General features: G+C 46.7%; 1 protein-coding gene across 1 annotated transcript; it reads left to right on the top strand.

Moving 5' to 3' along the window:
• The first annotated feature begins 709 nt into the window (after positions 1-709).
• DLST (dihydrolipoamide S-succinyltransferase) lies at positions 710-17,783 on the top strand. Its single transcript, XM_077463657.1, has 15 exons — positions 710-868; positions 9,470-9,503; positions 9,573-9,621; positions 9,733-9,782; positions 9,867-9,941; positions 10,055-10,110; positions 11,953-12,064; positions 12,581-12,748; positions 13,182-13,258; positions 13,390-13,487; positions 13,565-13,695; positions 15,248-15,321; positions 15,393-15,476; positions 15,772-15,939; positions 17,380-17,783. The coding sequence occupies exons 1-15, from the start codon at positions 812-814 to the stop codon at positions 17,512-17,514; spliced, it is 1,368 nt and encodes a 455-aa protein (XP_077319783.1). The 5' UTR covers positions 710-811; the 3' UTR covers positions 17,515-17,783.
• Positions 17,784-19,606: the final 1,823 nt, after the last annotated feature.

The raw sequence follows: 19,606 nt of genomic DNA, 5'->3' as shown, positions 1-19,606 counted from the left end.
GCTCACTTGATATTTTTTTCTTTTTCCCACCTTTCTTTGTAAACCAGAGAGATGGTTATGTGTGAAAATCCCAGAAATCCTCAGACCAGCCCGTCTGGCACCAACAACCATGCCATGTTCAGAGCCACTTAAATCCCCTTTCCTCCCTATTCTGATGCTCAGATTGAACTTCAACAAGTCGTCTTCACCACATCTAGATGCCTAAATGCATTGAGTCGCTGCCATGTGATTGGCTGATTAGCAATTTGTGTTATCAAGCAATTGAACAGGTGTAACTAATAAAGTGGCCGGGGAGTGTATATATATATATATATATATATATATATATATATATTTATAATGGTGTGTTATGACATTTGTTTTTGTGACTGGCAGTAGACGTGGTGGCCCCCTTGGAAGTTCTGTCCTGGTAATGGCTTTATGTGACTTTGCTCGGTCTGGTATGTCGCTCACATACAATCTCCCCTGTACAGGAGGCGGTATATAATAAGCATTCGCCCTAAAGGTTATGATAGGCCACGCCCCCGGTCACATGGCAACCTCCTCCCTGTAATGGAAGTGTTTTAGTTCTGCCCCACCCTCCCCCTACTTCCGTTCGACTTCCCACCCGCTAGAGGCCGAACGTTAGCACTTCCGGTCTCCGGCGTGACCGCCATCTTCCCAGGGACTGTGCGCAGGGAAGAAAGGGCTTCGGACTCCGACAAAATGGCGGACGGAGGGACAGGGTCACCGTAGAGATCGAAGCCCTCCCTCTCCCGGGTCATTGGTCCGGTCCTGTTTCCGGCGTGTCCTTGAGGCGACTGTCCCAGCCATGTTCTCCCGCTGCCTGAGTCGAACCCTGCGCTGCCCGGTGTCCGCCCTCCGGAGGGTGAGTCTAATTATGTATCCCCAGCCCTCCCCCCCCAATGTTACTCGGTGTCCGCCCTCCGGAGGGTGAGTCTACCTGTTTCCCTCTGAGGAGGTCCCTAGCTGCCCACATATACTTCTCTTCACCCCCAGAGGTCATGTCCGGTTGTGGTTAGTCTATAATGGGGGGTCATGTGTCACCTACATAAGCTGTAGGCTTAAAGTCTTGCAATGTTGGTGTTTGTCGCCAGTCGTGTGATCTGCACCGCCCTCAGCGAGGTCATGTGACCGGTGTGTTGGCATTGGATCACCTGACAGGTGGTATAGGGGGGTTTAGGTGGCTGATCGTGGCATGGTTGTTGGTGGCAGGCGGGCTGGTCTGAGGCTTTCTGGGATTTTCACACACAGCCATCTCTCGGGTTTACAGAGAATGGTGGGAAAAAGAAAATATCCAGTAGGCGGCAGTTGTGTGGAGGAAAATGCCTTGTTGAGGTCAGAGGAGAATGGGCAGACTGGCTCCAGATGATAGAAAAACAACAGTAATTCAAATAACCACTCATTACACCCAAGGTATGCAGAATACCATCTCTGAACGCACGACACATCCAACCTGGAAGCAGATGGGCTACAGCAGCAGAAAACCACACCGGGTGCCACTCCTTTCAGATAAGAACAGGAAACTGAGGCTACAATTGGCACAGGATCACCAAAATTGGACAATAGAAGATTAGAAAAACGTTGCCTGGTCTGATGAGTTTGGATTTCAGCTGCAACATTCAGATGGTGGGGTCAGCATTTGGTGTAAACAACATGAAAGCATGGATCCATCCTGCCTTGTATCACCGGTTCCGGCTGGTGGAGGTGTAATGGTGTGGGGGGTATTTTCTTGGCACACTTTTGGCCTCTTAGTACCAATTGAGCAATGTTTAAACCCCACAACCTACCTGAATATTGTTGCTGACCATGTCCATCCCTTTATGACTACAGTGTCCCCATCTTCTGATGGCTCCTTCCAGCAGGATAATGCACCATGTCACACCGCTGGACAATGAGGTCACTGTCCTCCAATGGCCTCCACACTCACCACATCTTATCCAATAGAGAACCTTTGGGATGTGGTGGAACAGAAGATTAGCATCATGGATGTGCAGCCAACAAATCTGCAGCAACTGAGTGATGTTATCATATCACTATGGAGCAAAATCTCTGAGGAACGTTTACAACACCTTGAATCTATGCCACGAAGAATGAAGGTTAAAGGAGGTCCAACCCGGTGCTAGCTATGTGTACCTTATTAAGTGGAGTCCCTTGTATGTAACGTCCAAGGCATGTCTTGGGAGGGAGCCGCCATTTTGTTTTTAAGGTGACTGCATTGAGAGCCGTGGACTTTTCTATAATGTACATCACAAGATGCAGAACATCTTCATAGATTATATTTACTTGTGTTTAAACTTTTTTTTTTTTCCTCTATTGTTCATTGAAGGACACAGCTCGCTCATTCACCGATCGAGTTTAATGCCGCCACCTGCAGGAGTAAGTGGGTGCTGCAAAAGCAACGTTTTGGAGCCTCGCAGGGCCCCTTCATCAGGCCTGCCTGACAAAGGGGTCCTGTGAGGCTCCAAAAAGTTGCTTTTGCTGTAACGATGTGATCGCGGAATAAAGTTTTCTACCCGTTCTGGAAATCTGTGGTGTGTTGGTGACCCTCTCTTGCTCTAAATATACATCGTTCCAGCTGGTGGTCGCTGCGGCACCCACTTAGTACACAGCCGTTTGTACAGGAACGTGTTGGGAATAGTGTGTTGGAACCTGCAGGATGCTGAGTGCTGATGTATATCAGGAAGGAATTGATAAATAAACCATCTGCCCTTACCCAAGATGGCCACAGCTAGAAATGCTAGGGGGGCAGTTTTCAAAGTGATCTCTCGGCAAATAAAAGTATGGAGACATGGGGGGGGGGGGGTTGTTTTGAATGATAAAAATTTATTAAATGGTGTTTGTGGTGCGCATTTGAAGTGTAGTTCCACTTGAAGGAACCATGGATTCCAAAGTCTGCTTAGCCAGGGAACAGATCCTCCTTCCAAAGAAAGGATGCGCCCACTCACACGGATGGGGGAGATGTTTGCAAAGGTTTGGTAGGAGGAGATTTCAGACATGTGGATCTGCAATATAGTGTACTCATAGCTACAAGCTGGAACGTCAGAGCCTTCCTCCTCCATACCTTTATGCCAGGGCTCCACAAACACCAGGCGCCACGGCGACAAGAAATTTTGTCCTGGCACCTGGGCTGCTGCCCAAGCGCTCTACACACCCCGCTCCATGTATACACTCTTCTCCCTGACGTCACCTCTGGGTGCCCGTTGAAGGTTTGACATGTTGGGTATCTATTTACTCAATGCAACTTAGGCTTTTATATTTTGACCAAAAACCTGGGTGATTTATTGTGTTTTGTATATATATATAGGCTCCTGCGCTATTTATGGAACGGAGAAAATAGTTCTAGTAATATAATAACGAATTATACGGATGCTGCACACACCTTATGAGTTAAACACTCTCATTAAAGTAAATGGATAAAAAAAATGGTGTTGCGCTCCCACACGTGAATGTATCTCAAAAAAGAAAACCAATCATAATTAATGGACCAATCTAAAGTGTAAAACAAGTGTGTCACTTCTGCAATTATCTATTAGTGTCCAAAAATCAAAGTGCTGATGTGCATAGAATATCACTACGTACAAACATAGGTGAATAAATATATAAATACAATAATATAGTCGGCAACGAAAGAAAACAACAATAAATAATAAAAAAAAACAAGTGATGGTGTCACTCAAAGTGAGATAAAAAATAATCAATAAAATAAGTCCAAGTGAAAGTGTCACTTGAAAGTGAAAATAAATAACACAATGGTGAATCTGGGGGCAAAGCAATCTCCACAACAAAAGTGATGTCCGGGTGTTCACTGAGCACACTGGGTGATTACCTTACAGCTGTAAGGTATACAGCATATATAGCCTTTAAGGGGAAACCAGGAAAGGAGCTTCAAACTCTTGTAGCCTCACCGCCTCTCAATACGAGGTTAATCCACGGTTAACTCAAAGGGGATGCTCAGAAGATAAACCTAAAGCCCACCATAGTGTAGTAGTTTTACAAAAAACTATTTTAATAAAGATTAAAAACTACTCGCACTTCCAGTGTCCTATGCGTTACGTCACTGTCACGTGACTTCAACTGGGATCCCGCTATTTTATTCTTTAGGGTGTCTGCTTTTTAAAATTTTATATATATAATGTAATCTTCAGGCCTAAAATCTTTTTTTTTTTTTTCTTTGCGTGTTTAACCACTTCCCGACCACCAAACAGCGATATACGTCCTCACTTTGAAGACAGATATTGTTATGACAGCAGCTAGCTTCCATAACCCCGGTATCCCTTTTTTTTTTAATTATTATTTATTTTTTATTGGATTTCTTTTAAAATAGAAGAAAATATTGTGGTTTTATTTATTTTTTTTAAATTTCTGCTCTTCTTCCTTTTTTTTTTTTTTTCCGCTTATATTGCAAAAAATAAAAAACCTGAGTCGTGAATAAATACCACCAAAATAAAGCTCTATTTGAGCGAACAAAATGATAAAAATTTAATTTGGGTACAGCGTAGCATGACCGCGCAATTCTCATTGAACATGCGAGAGCGCTGAAAGCCTTAAAATTGGCCTTCCCAGACCAATTTTCAGCTTTCAGCGCGAAAGTGCCCGGTATTGTAGTGGTTAAATCATCTTAAAGTGGTTGTATGGTCAATTTTTTAACTTTTACCTACAGGAAAGCCTATAATAAGGCTTACCTGTAGGTAAAAAAAATATCTCCTAAACCTGTACGGTTTAGGAGATATTCCCCTCGGTATGCGCCGCTGACTGCAGCGGCGCATGCGCACAACGGGGTTCTCGCCGTGAAAATCCGGCAGCGCGGGAGTGACGATATCGCGGCTCCGGCCACTCACAGCGCCGGAGCCGCGATACCCGGAAGAGACGCCGAGGGAGCATGTCAGCTCCCTCGGCGTGGATCGGGCCAGATGTCGGGGCCTCGTTCTAAGGTAAGTATTTCATAATGAGCTAGTATGCGGTGCATACTAGCTCATTATGCCTTTTGCTTTGCAGGTTTAAAAAAAAAAAAATAATAATTTGCGGGTTTACTACCGCTTTAATTTTTTATTTTTTTTTTATTTAATTGCATTTTATTGTATATATGACATCTGAGGTCTTTTTGACCCCACATCTCATATTTAAGAGGTCCTGTCATGCTTTTTTTTCTTTTACACGGGATGTTTACATTCCATGTAATAGGAATAAAAATGACACCTTTTTATTTTATTTTATTGGTGTAAAGATAAAAGAAAAATGAAAGGTAAAATAAGAAAAAAAAAATGTTGAAACACACCCTGGCCCGCGTGCTGAAGCGAACGCATACGTGAGCAGCACCCGCATATGAAAACGGTGTTCAAACCACACATGTGAGGTATCGCCGTGATCGTTAGAGCGAGAGCAATAATTCTAAGCCTAGACCTCCTCTGTGACTCAAATTGTTTAAAGGTCGCCTATGGAGATTTTTAAGGGTAAAAGTTTGTCGCCATTCCACGAGCGGGCGAATTTTTGAAGTGTGACATGTTGGGTATCAATTTACTCAGTGTAACATTATCTTTCACAATATAAAAAAAAATGGGCTAACTTGACTGTTGTCTCATTTTTTTTGTAAGACCGTTGCGCAAATACAGTGTGACAGAAAGTATTGCAACAGCCGCCATTTTATTCTCTAGGGTGTTAGAACCCCAAAAATTTTTACATTTTTTTCTAAGTAATTTTCTAGCAAAAAAAAAAAGTTTAACTTGTAAACAGCACATCTAAAAAAGAGGCTTGGTTCTTAAGTGGTTAAAAAAGCCGCAAAGTAGGCTCTGGCTGTAAAATGGTTAAAGGATAAGTTCACCTCTGGGCACATGTTGCATGTTTCACCCATAAAACTTTGTTAAAAAAAACTTGCTTCTAACTTTTTTTTTTTTTTTAGCCGACTCCTAGATTTTAAACACATTTGTAAAGACGTGTTTCTCTGAATCCCCATCCCACAAATAACAGATTTGCTCTTTTGCAAGCTTTCAGTCGTCTTCTGTTTTAAAGAGGAAGTAAACCCTGGTGGGTTTTACTTCCTCTAGCCCATTATGTGTCACCTGAAACCGAAGCCTGCAATGTCACCGCTGTCCCCACTAACAGCGAGCGTTCATCTTCAACCCCTCTTCCATCACTCCCGTGTATGCGCGTCAGAGAGGCCAGTCGTAGACATCGGCAATCGCCTTTTTTTGTAAATATCTCCTAAACCATGGAGGTTTGGGAGATATTTCAAGCACCTACAGGTAAGCCTTAGTATAGGCTTACCTGTAGGTAAAAGTGGTTGTACAGGGTGTAAAGGGCAGAGGTTATGCGGTTTCTAATTAACCCTTTTCAGGGTTCCCAAATTAAACATTTATGTTCCTCCCCCCCCGTCTTGGACCTCAAGAGACTTAACAAGGAATTCTTAGTCTGTTGTGGCCTCTCTCCAGCAGGGAGATTTCCTGGCCTCAGTGGATATTAAAGATGCTTACCTGCACGTTCTGACCTTTCCACCTCACCAAAGGTTTCTTTGGTTTGCGGTGGAGTTCCACCATTGTCAGTTGGTGGCCTTGTTCTGCCTCTCCACACCTCCCAGTATGCTCACTGAGGTCCTGGCTCTGGGGCTCGTACCTGAGGTATTCCTGTCTTGTCTTAACTACATAGAGGGTTCTTTACTGTAAGAGTGGCAAGGATGTGGAATTACCTTCCACAGGCGGTGGTCTCAGCAGGGGGCATTGATAGTTTCAAGAAACTATTAGATAAGCACCTAAACGACCGCAACATACAGGGATAAAAAATGTAATACTGACATATAATCACACACATAGGTTGGACTTTGATGGCCTTGTGTCTTTTTTTCAACCTCACCTACTATGTAACAATACTGTCTCTTGATTGGAGGATCTCCTCCATAGATGCTGTAGATGGTGAAATCATTCCTCCCTCAATCCTGAAAGGTTCTGACAATTTGTTTTTCCCTCCTGCATTGGTCAGGGCTTTGCTGTAAGTTGGACAACACTACGGTGGTGACATACATAAATCACCCTGGAGGCACCAGAAGTTGGGCTGCTCAAGAGGAAGCGGATCTCATCCTGGCTTGGGCAGAACATATTCTCATGCTCAGTGGTGGCTGGTGCTCCATTTTTGGCAGAGCAAACAAACCACCAGATCCACCAGCCGGTTGCAGGGCTTAGGGGGGTGGCACCCCTAATGGAGTGGCTGTTGCTGCTCATGCTGTATACTGTCCACATTCCAGGCATTTTAAAATGGGCAGGGGCAATTCCTCAATTAACTGTTTCCGGGGAGAATGGGCTATTCACCCAGTGGTGTTTGAGGAACTCTGCTGATGGTGGAGCATTACAGATGTGGATCTTCTGGTGTCCAGTTTCAATGCAAAGCTTTAGTTTCCTCTCCAGCATCAGGGATCCTCAAGTGTTTGTGGTGGATCCTCTTGTGGCACCAGTTCTCCATCATTTTTGCTTTCCTTCCACTACCATCATGTCTGCTTCGCAAGATTTGAGTGAAAGGATTTCCAGAAATTCTAATTACCCTGACCTAGGAGAACAGGTGCTCTGACATTGTAAACATGCTGGGGGAACAACCTTTGGATCCTTTCCGGATTGACCCGACCTTCTGTTGAAAGTTCCAGCCTTCTGTCCTTTACAGTCACTGGCTTTAATTGCATAGGTTTTGAAGCCAGGATCTTAAGAGACAGGTTGGTCTCAGATTTGGTCGTTCCTACCCTAATGAACACTTGGAATGTGACCAAGGGGATTTTACCACAGAACCTGGAAATCTTATTTTGCATGGTGCGAGTCTAGCGGATTTCATCCTCGCAAGTATGTCCTGGGACGCATCCTGGCTGTTCTCCAATCTGGAGTTGATCAGGGTTTGGCCTCGAGTATGATCAAGGGTCGAGTTTCTGCATTTTTCAGAGACCTGTTACACGTCTTTGTGGAAGGCGTCACCCGTGTTGTCCCACGAGTCATGACTCTGTGGGAACTTCACTTGGTACTTTATATATTGTAGAGATCTCGGTTTGAACCCATCCAGGAATATTCCTTTAGTCCTTCTGATTCTGAAGGTTATTTTTCTGGTTGCCATTACTTTGGCTCTCTGAATTGGCTACACTTCTCCTGGTACTTCACTGTGAGGAGGTGATTTTATGGCCCCGGACATTATTTTCACTAAAGGGGATTTGCTTCTTTCTATCTTAACCGGGACATTGGGGTTTATTTACTAAAGCTGGAGAGTGCAAAATCAGGCTCCCTTCTGCATAGAAACCAATCGGCTTCCATGTTTTATTGCCAAAGCTTAATTGAACAAGCTGAGGATAGAAGCTGATTGGCTCCCATGCACAGCTGCTCCACATTCTGAGTGCTCCAGTTTTAGTAAATCTCCTCCAATGTGGTGTTATTTCTGTCCTAAGCCTTAGACTGAGGGTCAAGGCTCTTCACCATTTAGATGTGGTTTGTGCTAGGGTGCATCAATGCCAACATCTGTGCCAATACTAAGCATTTGCACGAGTACTCATGCAAATGCCCCGATACTTTTTTTTATTTTTATTTTTTATTTTTTTTTTATTTTTTTGTGGTTTGACCCGAACCCATACAAAATGAGTAGGCTGAAATGGCACTGCAAAGATTCACATGTGATTTGAACAGCAATGTGGTGTGATTCCTGTCCGAATCGCATGCCGTTTTGTCATAGTGACTTCACACAGGAGCGGTGCGGGAAACTGCATCATTTTGTATGGGATTAAATTACACCGCAAAGGTGTCGGTACTCATACAAAAAAAAGCATATTGGTGCATCCCTAGTTTGTGCTATTGGGTGTTACCTGAGGTTGACTGCTGCTATTTGTCAGTCACATTCCTTTTATTTTTACCCTTCCTGAAGGCCCAAGGAAGGGCCACGCAGCTTCCAAATCTGTAATTTCTCTATTAAATTGTCAGCTTGTTGCTCAAGCGTAAGGTCTAAAAGGCAAAGTTTCCACCTTTTTTGAAGTTCATGGCTTGTTTGAAACCAGAAAGCCTTACCTAAGGGGAGGGGTTATGCCTAGGAGGAGACTTTCCTGCGTGTTTTTTATTGCCAGTGTCCAATCGCCTGGAGGTGACAGCGGAACCCTAGGAAATCTATTGTAATGGATATAAATATGCTCAGTGTGACGTATTCCAAGAAAACAAAAAAATCCAATTTTCTCTGCCATCTGGTGTGTTGCTGAATGTTCAGCAGTGCACAACTCTGGACTGTTTTTCCATTGGCTCCTCTGTCCCTATATCGGAGGCATCTGTGAGTGGTAATTTGTCACGTTGAGGGTGAAGTTGGCACTATGCCTTTTTATAATGGGGGTGGGAGAAGCACAGTGCAGGTAGCTGATTGGAGGAACTGCCCTCTAGTAAAGGTGGGAGGAGCACAGTACACACAGCTGATTGGAGGAATGTTGGCAGAGCTCCTCTCCAGTCTCTGATAGTTCTTCTCTCTCCCACAGGGTTCCAGCGGCGCGCAGATCCGACTTTACACACGTGAGTATGAGTGCCATGTTCTGCGGAGATTGGTGCAGAGTTGTTCCTTATGTTCTGTTTATTTTTCAGGGGCCGCTGGGTGCCGAATCACATCTGTTGGCAGCCAGAAGAACTTTCTGTAAGTTGTGTTCAGGGCCTGCACTGTGGATCTGGGTTGGTGATGGCAGCTGTGTGTGTTTGGATAGGTTGCTGATTGCGCTGTTTGGTCTCTTTTTTTTTTTTTCTGCAGACCCTCCAGTACAGATGCAATCAGGTTCTATCGGACGTCAGCCGTTTGTAGTAAGTATTGGCACAGCTTACCAATCGGATGAAATAATTCAGCGATCACTATTCTCCTAATCCTTCCCTCCCTCCCTCCGGCAGGGCAGGACGTGGTGACCGTCAACACACCAGCATTTGCTGAATCTGTTACAGAGGGAGACGTCAGGTGGGAGAAAGGTGAGATGGTGGTGCTTCTGGGTGGGTGGGGGAAGGGAAAGGCAGACCAGGGGTGGTTAGCTGTGGGGGAGTTTCTGCGCAGTGGTCAGTTAACCCCTTATTGTCTCTTGCAGCTGTCGGGGATGCCGTATCTGAGGATGAAGTTGTGTGCGAGATTGAGACTGACAAGGTGATTGGAATTCTACTAGATTTTTACCTACTTCTGTTCTATAGACACTGGTCCATTGCACTGACTATCCCAGATTGCCACGTGGGGTGGGAGGCCCCTCCCTCTGTAGCCACGTGGGGTGGGAGGCCCCTCCCTCTGTAGCCACAATGATCAGTTGCAGTATTGTGAAGACAAGATCTGTTGATGTTTCCTACGATCGTTTTTTTGTGTCACCAGAGGCAGAGTCTCCCTGGCATGAGGATAGAGGTGCCTTGTGTAAACTTCTGGGAAAAGCAGTGAGCCAAAAGTTGAGCTGGCAATATTGTTGTGTTCACACAGTACTGATGCCAGGGTTGCAGGGATGAAAAATTATATATATTTTTTTGGGGGGGGGGGGTCCTCCCTGTTCCTGGACTCCACCCACTAACGCCAAACTGCCAATTAATAGAAATGAGCAAATAGGTTGTTGGCCAGTTATCACAGTGAAGGACTTCAGTAAGGATGGCTGTGCAGTCATGTGACTTTCATTCGCAACTTTCTGCCCTATTTCCAGAACATGTCAACATGGACCACAATAACAGCTCTGTCTACCCCCCCCCCCCCCCCAGAACACTTTTTACAAGGTGCCCCATCCACAACTGTCTGTCCTCCTCCCAGAATACCTTGTGATGTGGTCACATCTCTGCAATAAATAGGGACCTTCCTGTGGAGTGGTCACAGCTCTGCTGGCTGCGCTTTAAATGAGCGGGCCCCTGTGTGAGATGCTATAAATATGGGAGAGGCCCTTGTGTGGGGTGCTATAAATGGAGAAGCCCTTGTGAGGTGCTATACATGGGGGGGGCTGGTGGCAGGTTCTATAAATGGGGGTGGGGGGGCCTGGTGCAGGTGCTATAAATGGGGGGGTGCCCTGGTGGCGAGCACTATGAATGGGGAGGCCCTGGTGGCGAGCGCTATAAATGGGGGGGGGGGGGTTGGGCCTGGTGGCAAGTGCTATAAATGGGGGCACCAGGCCATGGTGGCAGGTGCTATACATGGGGGGGGGGGGGGGCAGTGCCCTGGTGGCAGGTGCTATACATGGGGGGGGCAGTGCCCTGGTGGCAGGTGCTATACATGGGGGGGCCCTTGTGAAGTGATCACAGCTCTGCTATAAATCGGGATCCTCGTGCTAGGACTGCCATAAAGCAGTGGCAGTATTCATGTTGGGGGCTATAAATAGGATCCCTTTTGTGAGGCGCTATAAATAGCGGGCTGCATGTGAGAGGGTTTGCAGCTCTTGTATAAGTAGGGGCCCTCGCGTGATGTTCCATAAAATCTTATGATGTGGTCACAGCTGATCCTGCTGACAAATTTCTGTGTCTTGACCTTGAGGACTCCCTGAGGCTGCCCTGATACCTACCTGAACTCCATACCATACGCTGTTTTCCAGCTCTTAAGTCACCATAGCAGTATCTAGCACAGCGCCCTGTAGTTTGCACTGAATCTGTACTACAAAGTGCATGTTGGCCTCTGCAGGGGGGGAGGCAGGATAAAGAAAACCTCTCTATTGTGAGACTTCTTAATTCTGAAACTCCTAAGAATGAAACCTTGACTGTCCTTCCATTGTGCAATGAAAATGGCTTAGAGATCAGAGGAGCACTTTCATTGGACAGGGCCGGGGGTGAAGTTTAGTCATGAAATCAGGGAGAGCGCTGTGAAACAAAGAAGCTAAATCGGGGGGGCAGGCACAGGACAGGTTTTTCTGGCTAATACACATTATAGGCATCTTGTGGTATTTGCTGTTAAGTATAGTCCCGGTCATGACTGCTTCTCTTTATTTATTTACTTTCATGTTTCACTCAATAAGCTTCATGTTTCCTTGTGTAGACATCGGTACAAGTACCCGCTCCTACAGCTGGAGTTATCGAGGCTCTTCTGGTCCCTGATGGCGGAAAGGTGGAGGGTGGGACCCCTCTCTTTGTCCTTAGGAAGTCCGGAGGTACATAATATTGACTGGAGGAAGAAGGGGGAGGAGTCATTCTGGAGTTGCATAGAATTTGCTAGAGGAAGAAGGGGGGAGGTGATCAGTCTGGCGCCATATAGTACTAGCTGCAGGAAGGGGGGGCCGGATTGTCAGTCTGGAGCTACATTGTATTGGCTAGTGTAAGAAGGGGAGGCGTCAGTCTGAAGTTTTATATTATTGGCAAGAAGAAGGTGGAGGACTGGTCAGTCTGGAGGTACATAGTAATGGCTAGAGGAAAAAGGGGGGAGGGGTCACTCTGGAGCTACTTTGTATTGGTTGAAGACGAAAGGGGAGGAGTCGGTCTGGATCTACTTGGCTTGACTAGAGGATAAAGGGGAGTGGTCAGTTTTGGAGGTACATAGTGCTGGCTGGAGGAAGAATAGGGGAAGGGTAATTGTATTGGCTGGAGAAAGGTGGCTTTGGCTTAAAGAAATATATGGAAGGTAGTAGATTTATTTGCTTTGTTGATTTTTTTATTTTTTTTCTGTTCAGCTGCTCCTAAAAGCAAACCAGCCGAGGCTGCAGCTCCTCCTCCATCTGCAGCTCCTTCTACAGCCAGCCCTCAGCCTCCTTCAGCCCCGCCTCCTGCTGCTGGTCCAATCCCCACATCTCTCCCACCTGTGCCACCCATCTCTTCCCAACCACTGGAAACAAAGCCTGGTATGTTGCAGAACATGTCCACAAGATGTTGGGTGATGTGTGATTGGATAGAATTGTTTTGCCAAATTTCTGTGTAAGTTTAATGGGAACAGTAGATATGAAGGACAGAGTGGACAGGGGTATTGGGTGGACACTACACTGTAGATATGGCGGGTAGTGCTTGGACATTGGCACTGGGTGGACACTGTAGGTAATGGAGGTTAGTGATTGGACACTGTAGACACTGGGGTTAGTGGGTGGACACTGTACATATGAAGCTCAGTGATTGGACACTGTAGATCTAGAGATCAGCGATTGGATGCACCATTACAGGGTGGACACTGTAGATATGGAGGTGAGTAATTGGGCACAAGTTGTGAGAGGTAATAGTGTATGGTTGGTATTGGTGGAACAATTTGGTGGGTGGAGTTATTGACCTATTATGAACTTGCAGTGTCTGCTGTGAAGCCAACATCTGCCGCTCCTGTGTCTGAGGTCGCCCCAGCTGGCAGCGCGCGCACAGAACACAGGGTAAGCTCCTTCTCCCTTTCCTGAAACCAGCAGGATAAGTCCCTCCTCTCCCCCCCCCCCTCCCTGCATGGTAAACCCCTCCTTCCTTTCCTCTGCTCTGTGTGCTGCTCTACTCAGTGTGCCCTCCGCAGGTGAAAATGAATCGGATGCGCCAGAGAATCGCTCAGAGGCTGAAGGAAGCTCAGAACACGTGTGCTATGCTGACCACCTTCAATGAGGTGGATATGAGGTAAGTGTCCAGCGGCTGGGAGCAGGGGGTTGGGTCTTCCTACTTGGAGTCTAATAACACATCTTCCTCTTCTTCAGTACCATCCAGCAGATGAGGACGCTGCACAAAGATGCTTTCTTGAAGAAACACAATCTAAAGCTCGGCTTTATGTCCGCTTTTGTTAAAGCTGCAGCTTTCGCCCTCCAGGACCAGCCGGCCGTCAATGCTGGTGAGCCCCTCCCCCCTTCCTATATAACACCCCATGGCCCACCCATTCTTACACCCGCCTATCTGGGTCTGATCTAATGTTGCAAGATCCTCCCTGTTCTGTATTGTTGGAATCATCACCCCCTAATCCTTTGTGCCTGTCCTACATATGAGGCTCTTTCCTCTCTAGTACCTGATCTGTATATTAAAGGTCCTTCTTTGTCATTCCCTAGCCTGCATGTTGGAGACTCCCCAATTCTTGATATCTGTCCCCTACCTGTTTATTAGAGCCTCTTACATCTATAGTGCCTGTTCTGTCTGCACCCTGCAAATTAGAAGCTTCTCCCTCCACAGCCCATGTTAACTCTCCTCTGCCTGCGAATTGGAGATTACCCTTTCCCTACTCTCTATTCTGTATTTTAGAGGCTCCGGCTTCTCGAGTTCCTTCCTCTCTGGCCCTTCCTCTTATTAGAGGTTCTCCTAAAGTCCTCGGTCCCATCTTACAGGCTCCTCCCTTTCCAGTCCCTGTCCCCTCACTGCGTATTACAGGATCCTCCCTCTTTGGTCCCTGTCCCCTCACTGCATATTACAGGCTCCTCCCTCTCCTGTCCCTGTCCCACTCCCTGCGTATTACAGGCTCCTCCCTCTCCGGTCCCTGTCCCCTCACTGCGTATTACAGGCTCCTCCCTCTCTGGTCCCTGTCCCCCCTTAACTGCGTACTACAGGCCCCTCCCTGTCCCACTCCCTGCGTATTACAGGCTCCTCCCTCTCCGGTCCCTGTCCCACTCCCTGCGTATTACAGGCTCCTCCCTCTCTGGTCCCTGTCCCCCCTTAACTGCGTACTACAGGCTCCTCCCTGTCCCACTCCCTGCGTATTACAGGCTCCTCCCTCTCCGGTCCCTGTCCCACTCCCTGCGTATTACAGGCTCCTCCCTCTCCGGTCCCTGTCCCCTCACTGCGTATTACAGGCTCCTCCCTCTCTGGTCCCTGTCCCCCTCACTGCGTATTACAGGCTTCTCCCTCTCCGGTCCCTGTACCCCCTCACTGCATATTACAGGCTCCTCCCTCTCCGTTCCCTGTCCCCCCTCACTGCGTACTACAGGCTCCTCCCTCTCCGGTCCCTGTCCCCCTCACTGCGTACTACAGGCTCCTCCCTCTCCGGTCCCTGTCCCCCTCACTGCGTACTACAGGCTCCTCCCTCTCCGGTCCCTGTCCCCCCTCACTGCGTACTACAGGCTCCTCCCTCTCCGGTCCCTGTCCCCCTCACTGCGTACTACAGGCTCCTCCCTGTCCCCCTCACTGCGTACTACAGGCTCCTCCCTCTCCGGTCCCTGTCCCCCTCACTGCGTACTACAGGCTCCTCCCTCTCCGGTCCCTGTCCCCCTTCCTGCGTACTACAGGCTCCTCCCTCTCTGGTCCCTGTCCCCCTCCCTGCGTATTACAGGCTCCTCCCTCTCTGGTCCCTGTCCCCTCACTTCGTGTTACAGGCTCCTCCCTATCCCCTCCCTGCATATAACAGGCTCCTCCCCTGATGGTGAGTTCTCTGTCCCACCTCCTCTCTCTTTTTCTCATAGTTATTGATGATACGACGAAGGAGATTGTGTACAGAGACTACATAGACATCAGTGTGGCCGTATCTACACCCCGGGTGAGTGAACATTTGAGTGAGGGGTGGGGTTAGCAGAAATGATCTGACTCTACCTTTCCCTCCCCTTGCAGGGTCTGGTGGTTCCTGTGTTACGTAACGTGGAATCTATGAACTTTGCTGACATCGAAAGGACCATTGCAGAGCTTGGAGAGAAGGTGATGTAATATAGAATGCCGCTGCTCGGGGGCAGCACTGTACATTGCATCACATGACATATAGTGCAAATAAATCCTTAGTGCCCACCCATGAAGAGCATCGTAAAAAATATCCATTTACAGTGACTATATTCAAAATTCCTTGGAAGAAAGAGGGCAGGGTTGACGAAAAAACATTAGCAATGGGAAGTGGGAGGGTCAGCGGTGGAAGTAGAGAACATGACATCAATGGGGTGGGAAGTGGTAGGAGTTGATCTGAACTGTTTGAATAATGGATGTATGTTTCCCTCTTCAGGCTCGCAAGAATGAGTTGGCAATCGAAGACATGGATGGTGGCACCTTCACTATCAGTAATGGAGGGGTGTTCGGGTCCATGTTTGGCACACCTATCATCAATCCCCCGCAGTCTGCCATCCTGGGAATGCACGGCATATTTGACCGGCCTGTGGCCATATCTGGAAAGGTACGTACATTTGGGGTAGTGGGGGTCTGTAGGAGTGGTGTAGGGCCAGTGTTTAATGGATTAGGGGTTTGGGATTATACAGGTATTCTATACACTCACTGGCCACTTTATTAGATACAACTTGTTAGTCCCGGGTTGGACCCCCCTTTGCCTTCATTCTTCATGGCATAGATTCAACAAGATGGCGTCGCGCAGTTGCTGCAGATTTGTTGGCTGCACATCCATGATGCCAATCTCCTGTTCCACCACATCCCAAAGGTGCTCTATTGAAAGAGATGTGGTGAGTGTGGAGGCCATTAGAGTACAGTGACCTCATTGTCCAGTGGTGAGATGATTGGAGCTTTGTGACATGGTGCATTATCCTGCTGGAAGGAGCCATCAGAAGATGGGGACACTGTAGTCATAAAGGGGTGAACATGGTCAGCTACAATACTCAGATAGGCCGTGGTGTTTAAACGATGTTCAATTGGTACTAAGGGGCCCAAAGTGTGCCAAGAAAATATCCCCCACACCATTACACCACCACCGCCAGCCTGAACAGTTGATACATGGCAGGATGGATCCATGCTTTCATGTTAATGCCAAATTCTGACCCGACCATCTGAATGTTGCAGCTGAAATCCAGACTGATCAGACCAGGCAATGTTTTTCCAATCTTCTATTGTCCAATTTTGGTGAGCTTGTGCCAATTGTAGCTTCAGTTTTCTGTTCTTAGCTGACAGAAGTGGCACCCGGTGTGGTCTTCTCTGCTAGTGTAGCTCATCTGCTCCAAGGTTCGATGTGTTCAGAGATGGTATTCTGCATACCTTGGTTGTAATGAGTGGTTATTTGAGTTACTGTTGTCTTATTATCATCTGGAACCAGTCTGCCCATTCTCCTCTGACATCAACAAGGCATTTCCCTCCACACAACTGCCGCTCACTGGATATTTTCTCTTTTTTTTTCCCCACCATTCTCTAAACCAGAGAGATGGTTGTGTGTGAAAATCCCAGTAGATCAGCAGTTTTTGAAATACTCGGACCAGCCCGTCTGGCACCACCAACCATGCCACATTCAAAGGCACTTAAATCCCCTTTCTGATTCTCGTTTTGAACTTCAGCAACTCAACTTCACCACGTCTAGATGCCTAAATGCATCGAGTTGCTGCCATGTGATTGGCTGGTTAGCAATTTGTGTTACCAAGCAATTGAACAGGTGTACCTAATAAGGTGGCCAGTGAATGTATACGAAGAGTTGAAGGGAGGGGTATATTAAGGGTGTGTCAGGATCTTTGTAGATTAGGGGTATTTGAGGTTGTATAGATTTCAGGGGGTGGGTTAAAGATTTTAGGGTTGCTCATTGCAATATGTAATGTTGAGTGGGTATTTGGGCTCATTGGACCTCCTTTTTTTTGGCTTGTGCCTCTATTACTTTGCTCATTATACTTCGCTGCTCTCACAGGTGGAGGTGCGCCCAATGATGTATGTTGCTCTAACGTATGACCATCGACTAATAGACGGCAGAGAAGCAGTCCTTTTCCTGCGTAAGATCAAGTCGGCAGTGGAAGATCCTCGCATTCTTCTTCTCGATCTATGAGGGATTTTCTGCACGCTTCTCAATGATCCATTTATTCCCCATCCCCCAAGTTTTATTTTGGGGCCACCGCCCCCCACCCAACCCCCACTGAGCAAATAGGCGCCAATTTAGAGACTTGGTGTGCGCTTTTTACAGACTCCTCTTCCAGTGGGTTGGGCCATCGTCTCTTCCACCTATCAATATGGCACCTTGCGACATATACAGAGTTAACTACAATATTTAAGGACTTGATTTTAAATGTTTAAAAATAAACGCCATTTATGAAAATACGCTTGAGTAGAAAGTATTGTATTTGCAAAGCTGCAATATGCTACTGTCAGAAGTGATAAAACAATGGAGGTGAAGGAAGTTGTACAACAAGGCCTAAAACTTCCTGTTAACTCGACTCTGAACCCTCAAAATAGGAGAACCCAATATTCCTCCAGGTGTACTTTAGAAACTTGGAGTCATGTGACACAGTGATGTCACAGCTCTTTGATATGTGGTAGTTATATGATGTTAGTGACATCACAGCCCTTCAGTATGTTTGTATGTATTCAGCCATCTTATGTACTAATCAAAGGTGGCCTCAATTCTTCCCTTTATTGTTTAGGTGGGTTCTGACCTGTAAATGAACAAGGGATTGCAAGTGTGTCCTTCAGAAATGTTATTTGTTTCCCTATTCAAACCACAAGAACTAAGAACTATCTGTGTGTCCCACAGCGACCATTCACATTCATTGTTCTCATGTTGTTGGGGTTACTATGGACAATGCAGACATCGAATTTCAGATTTTACTAATGTAAGGCATATTTTATAACTACCGAGTGATCTAGGGACAGTGTTTCTCAACTCCAGTCCTCAAGGCGCCCCAACAGGTCATGTTTTCAGACCATTATTTTTCACAGGTGATTTAATCAGTATCACTGCCTTATTAATTACCACAGCCCTTTCATCTAAGGAAATCCTGAAAACATGACCTGTTGGTTCACTTTGAGGACTGGAGTTGAGAAACACTGCTCTAGGACAGTGATGGCGAACCTTGGCACCCCTGATGTTTTGGAACTACATTTCCCATGATGCTCAAGGACTCTGCAGTGTGGTCGAGCATCATGGGAAATGTAGTTCCAAAACATCTGGAGTGCCAAGGTTCGCCATCACTGCTCTAGGAAGTAATTGTCAGCCTCAACCCCATGGGCAGCCAATGAACTGTTCTGCACCAGTGATTCGCTAGCAATGAGGAAAGGATCAGTATGACGCCCCTGGAGCCTGTACGTTTATAGCTGATATAGGAATCTATATTGGCTGAGTCTGATTTTGTGACATTATCAGCCTGACTCAGCCAATCAGAGGAAGCTTTGTATTCATTACTAGAATACATTGTTTTCTATGAATGGCGCTCATACTATTGTGCTCCGGTATGAGACGGGAAGGTTTTGGCTTGAACCCGGAACACAGTGCGGTACCCTGTATGTTGCCTCAGCTACATACAGTTTATGCTGCACATCCAGTGGCCTCATGTTACCGAAGGACATAGTTTGCCCAAATGAACTAAGTGTAACAAAAGCTGGAGTTCAGCTATTTATTATTTTTTTTAAAGAAGTCCAGCCTGCGCTTTTTAGCCTGGGCTTCTCCTATGGGTCACAAGAGTGCAAAACAAATTGACCTGTTTTTAGCAGAGTGGTGTAAAGTCCGCTCTCCGATGACCTCACCAGGATCAGTCCAGGTAATGCATCATCCTGACTTAGGAAGTCTGGATCTACCAGGTGCCCAGACTGATGGCAGTCTCAGCGAGCCACTGAGACGGCCTTTTCCCTCCACAGCTCAGCACTCCAATGAGCGTGGAGGAGCAGAGCAGGAGAGATGCTGACTTGACAGTCAGAGGCTCTCCGCTCGGGGAGGTGAGAGGACCGAGCCATCGGCGGTGTTCGATCGCTTGGTTCTCAGTGCAGAGATGCTGGGGGGACAGAAGCAGCATCAGTCTGATGCGGCATCCACCTAGGTAGGTAAGTATGAATATGGGGAAAAACAGATTCCCATACTTCTCTTTTTAATCGCATAGTTTTTATTTCATTTTTCAATTTCCAACAACAAAAAAAGAAAAACTTCAAAA

The sequence above is a fragment of the Lithobates pipiens genome, unplaced genomic scaffold (assembly GCF_037356315.1).
Source record: "Lithobates pipiens isolate NorthernLeopardFrog02 unplaced genomic scaffold, aLitPip1_a1.2 Scaffold_30, whole genome shotgun sequence".
In the NCBI taxonomy this organism is placed as follows: domain Eukaryota; kingdom Metazoa; phylum Chordata; class Amphibia; order Anura; family Ranidae; genus Lithobates; species Lithobates pipiens.
Note: the sequence above shows the minus strand (reverse complement) of the source record. Positions and strands in the feature narration are given on the sequence as shown.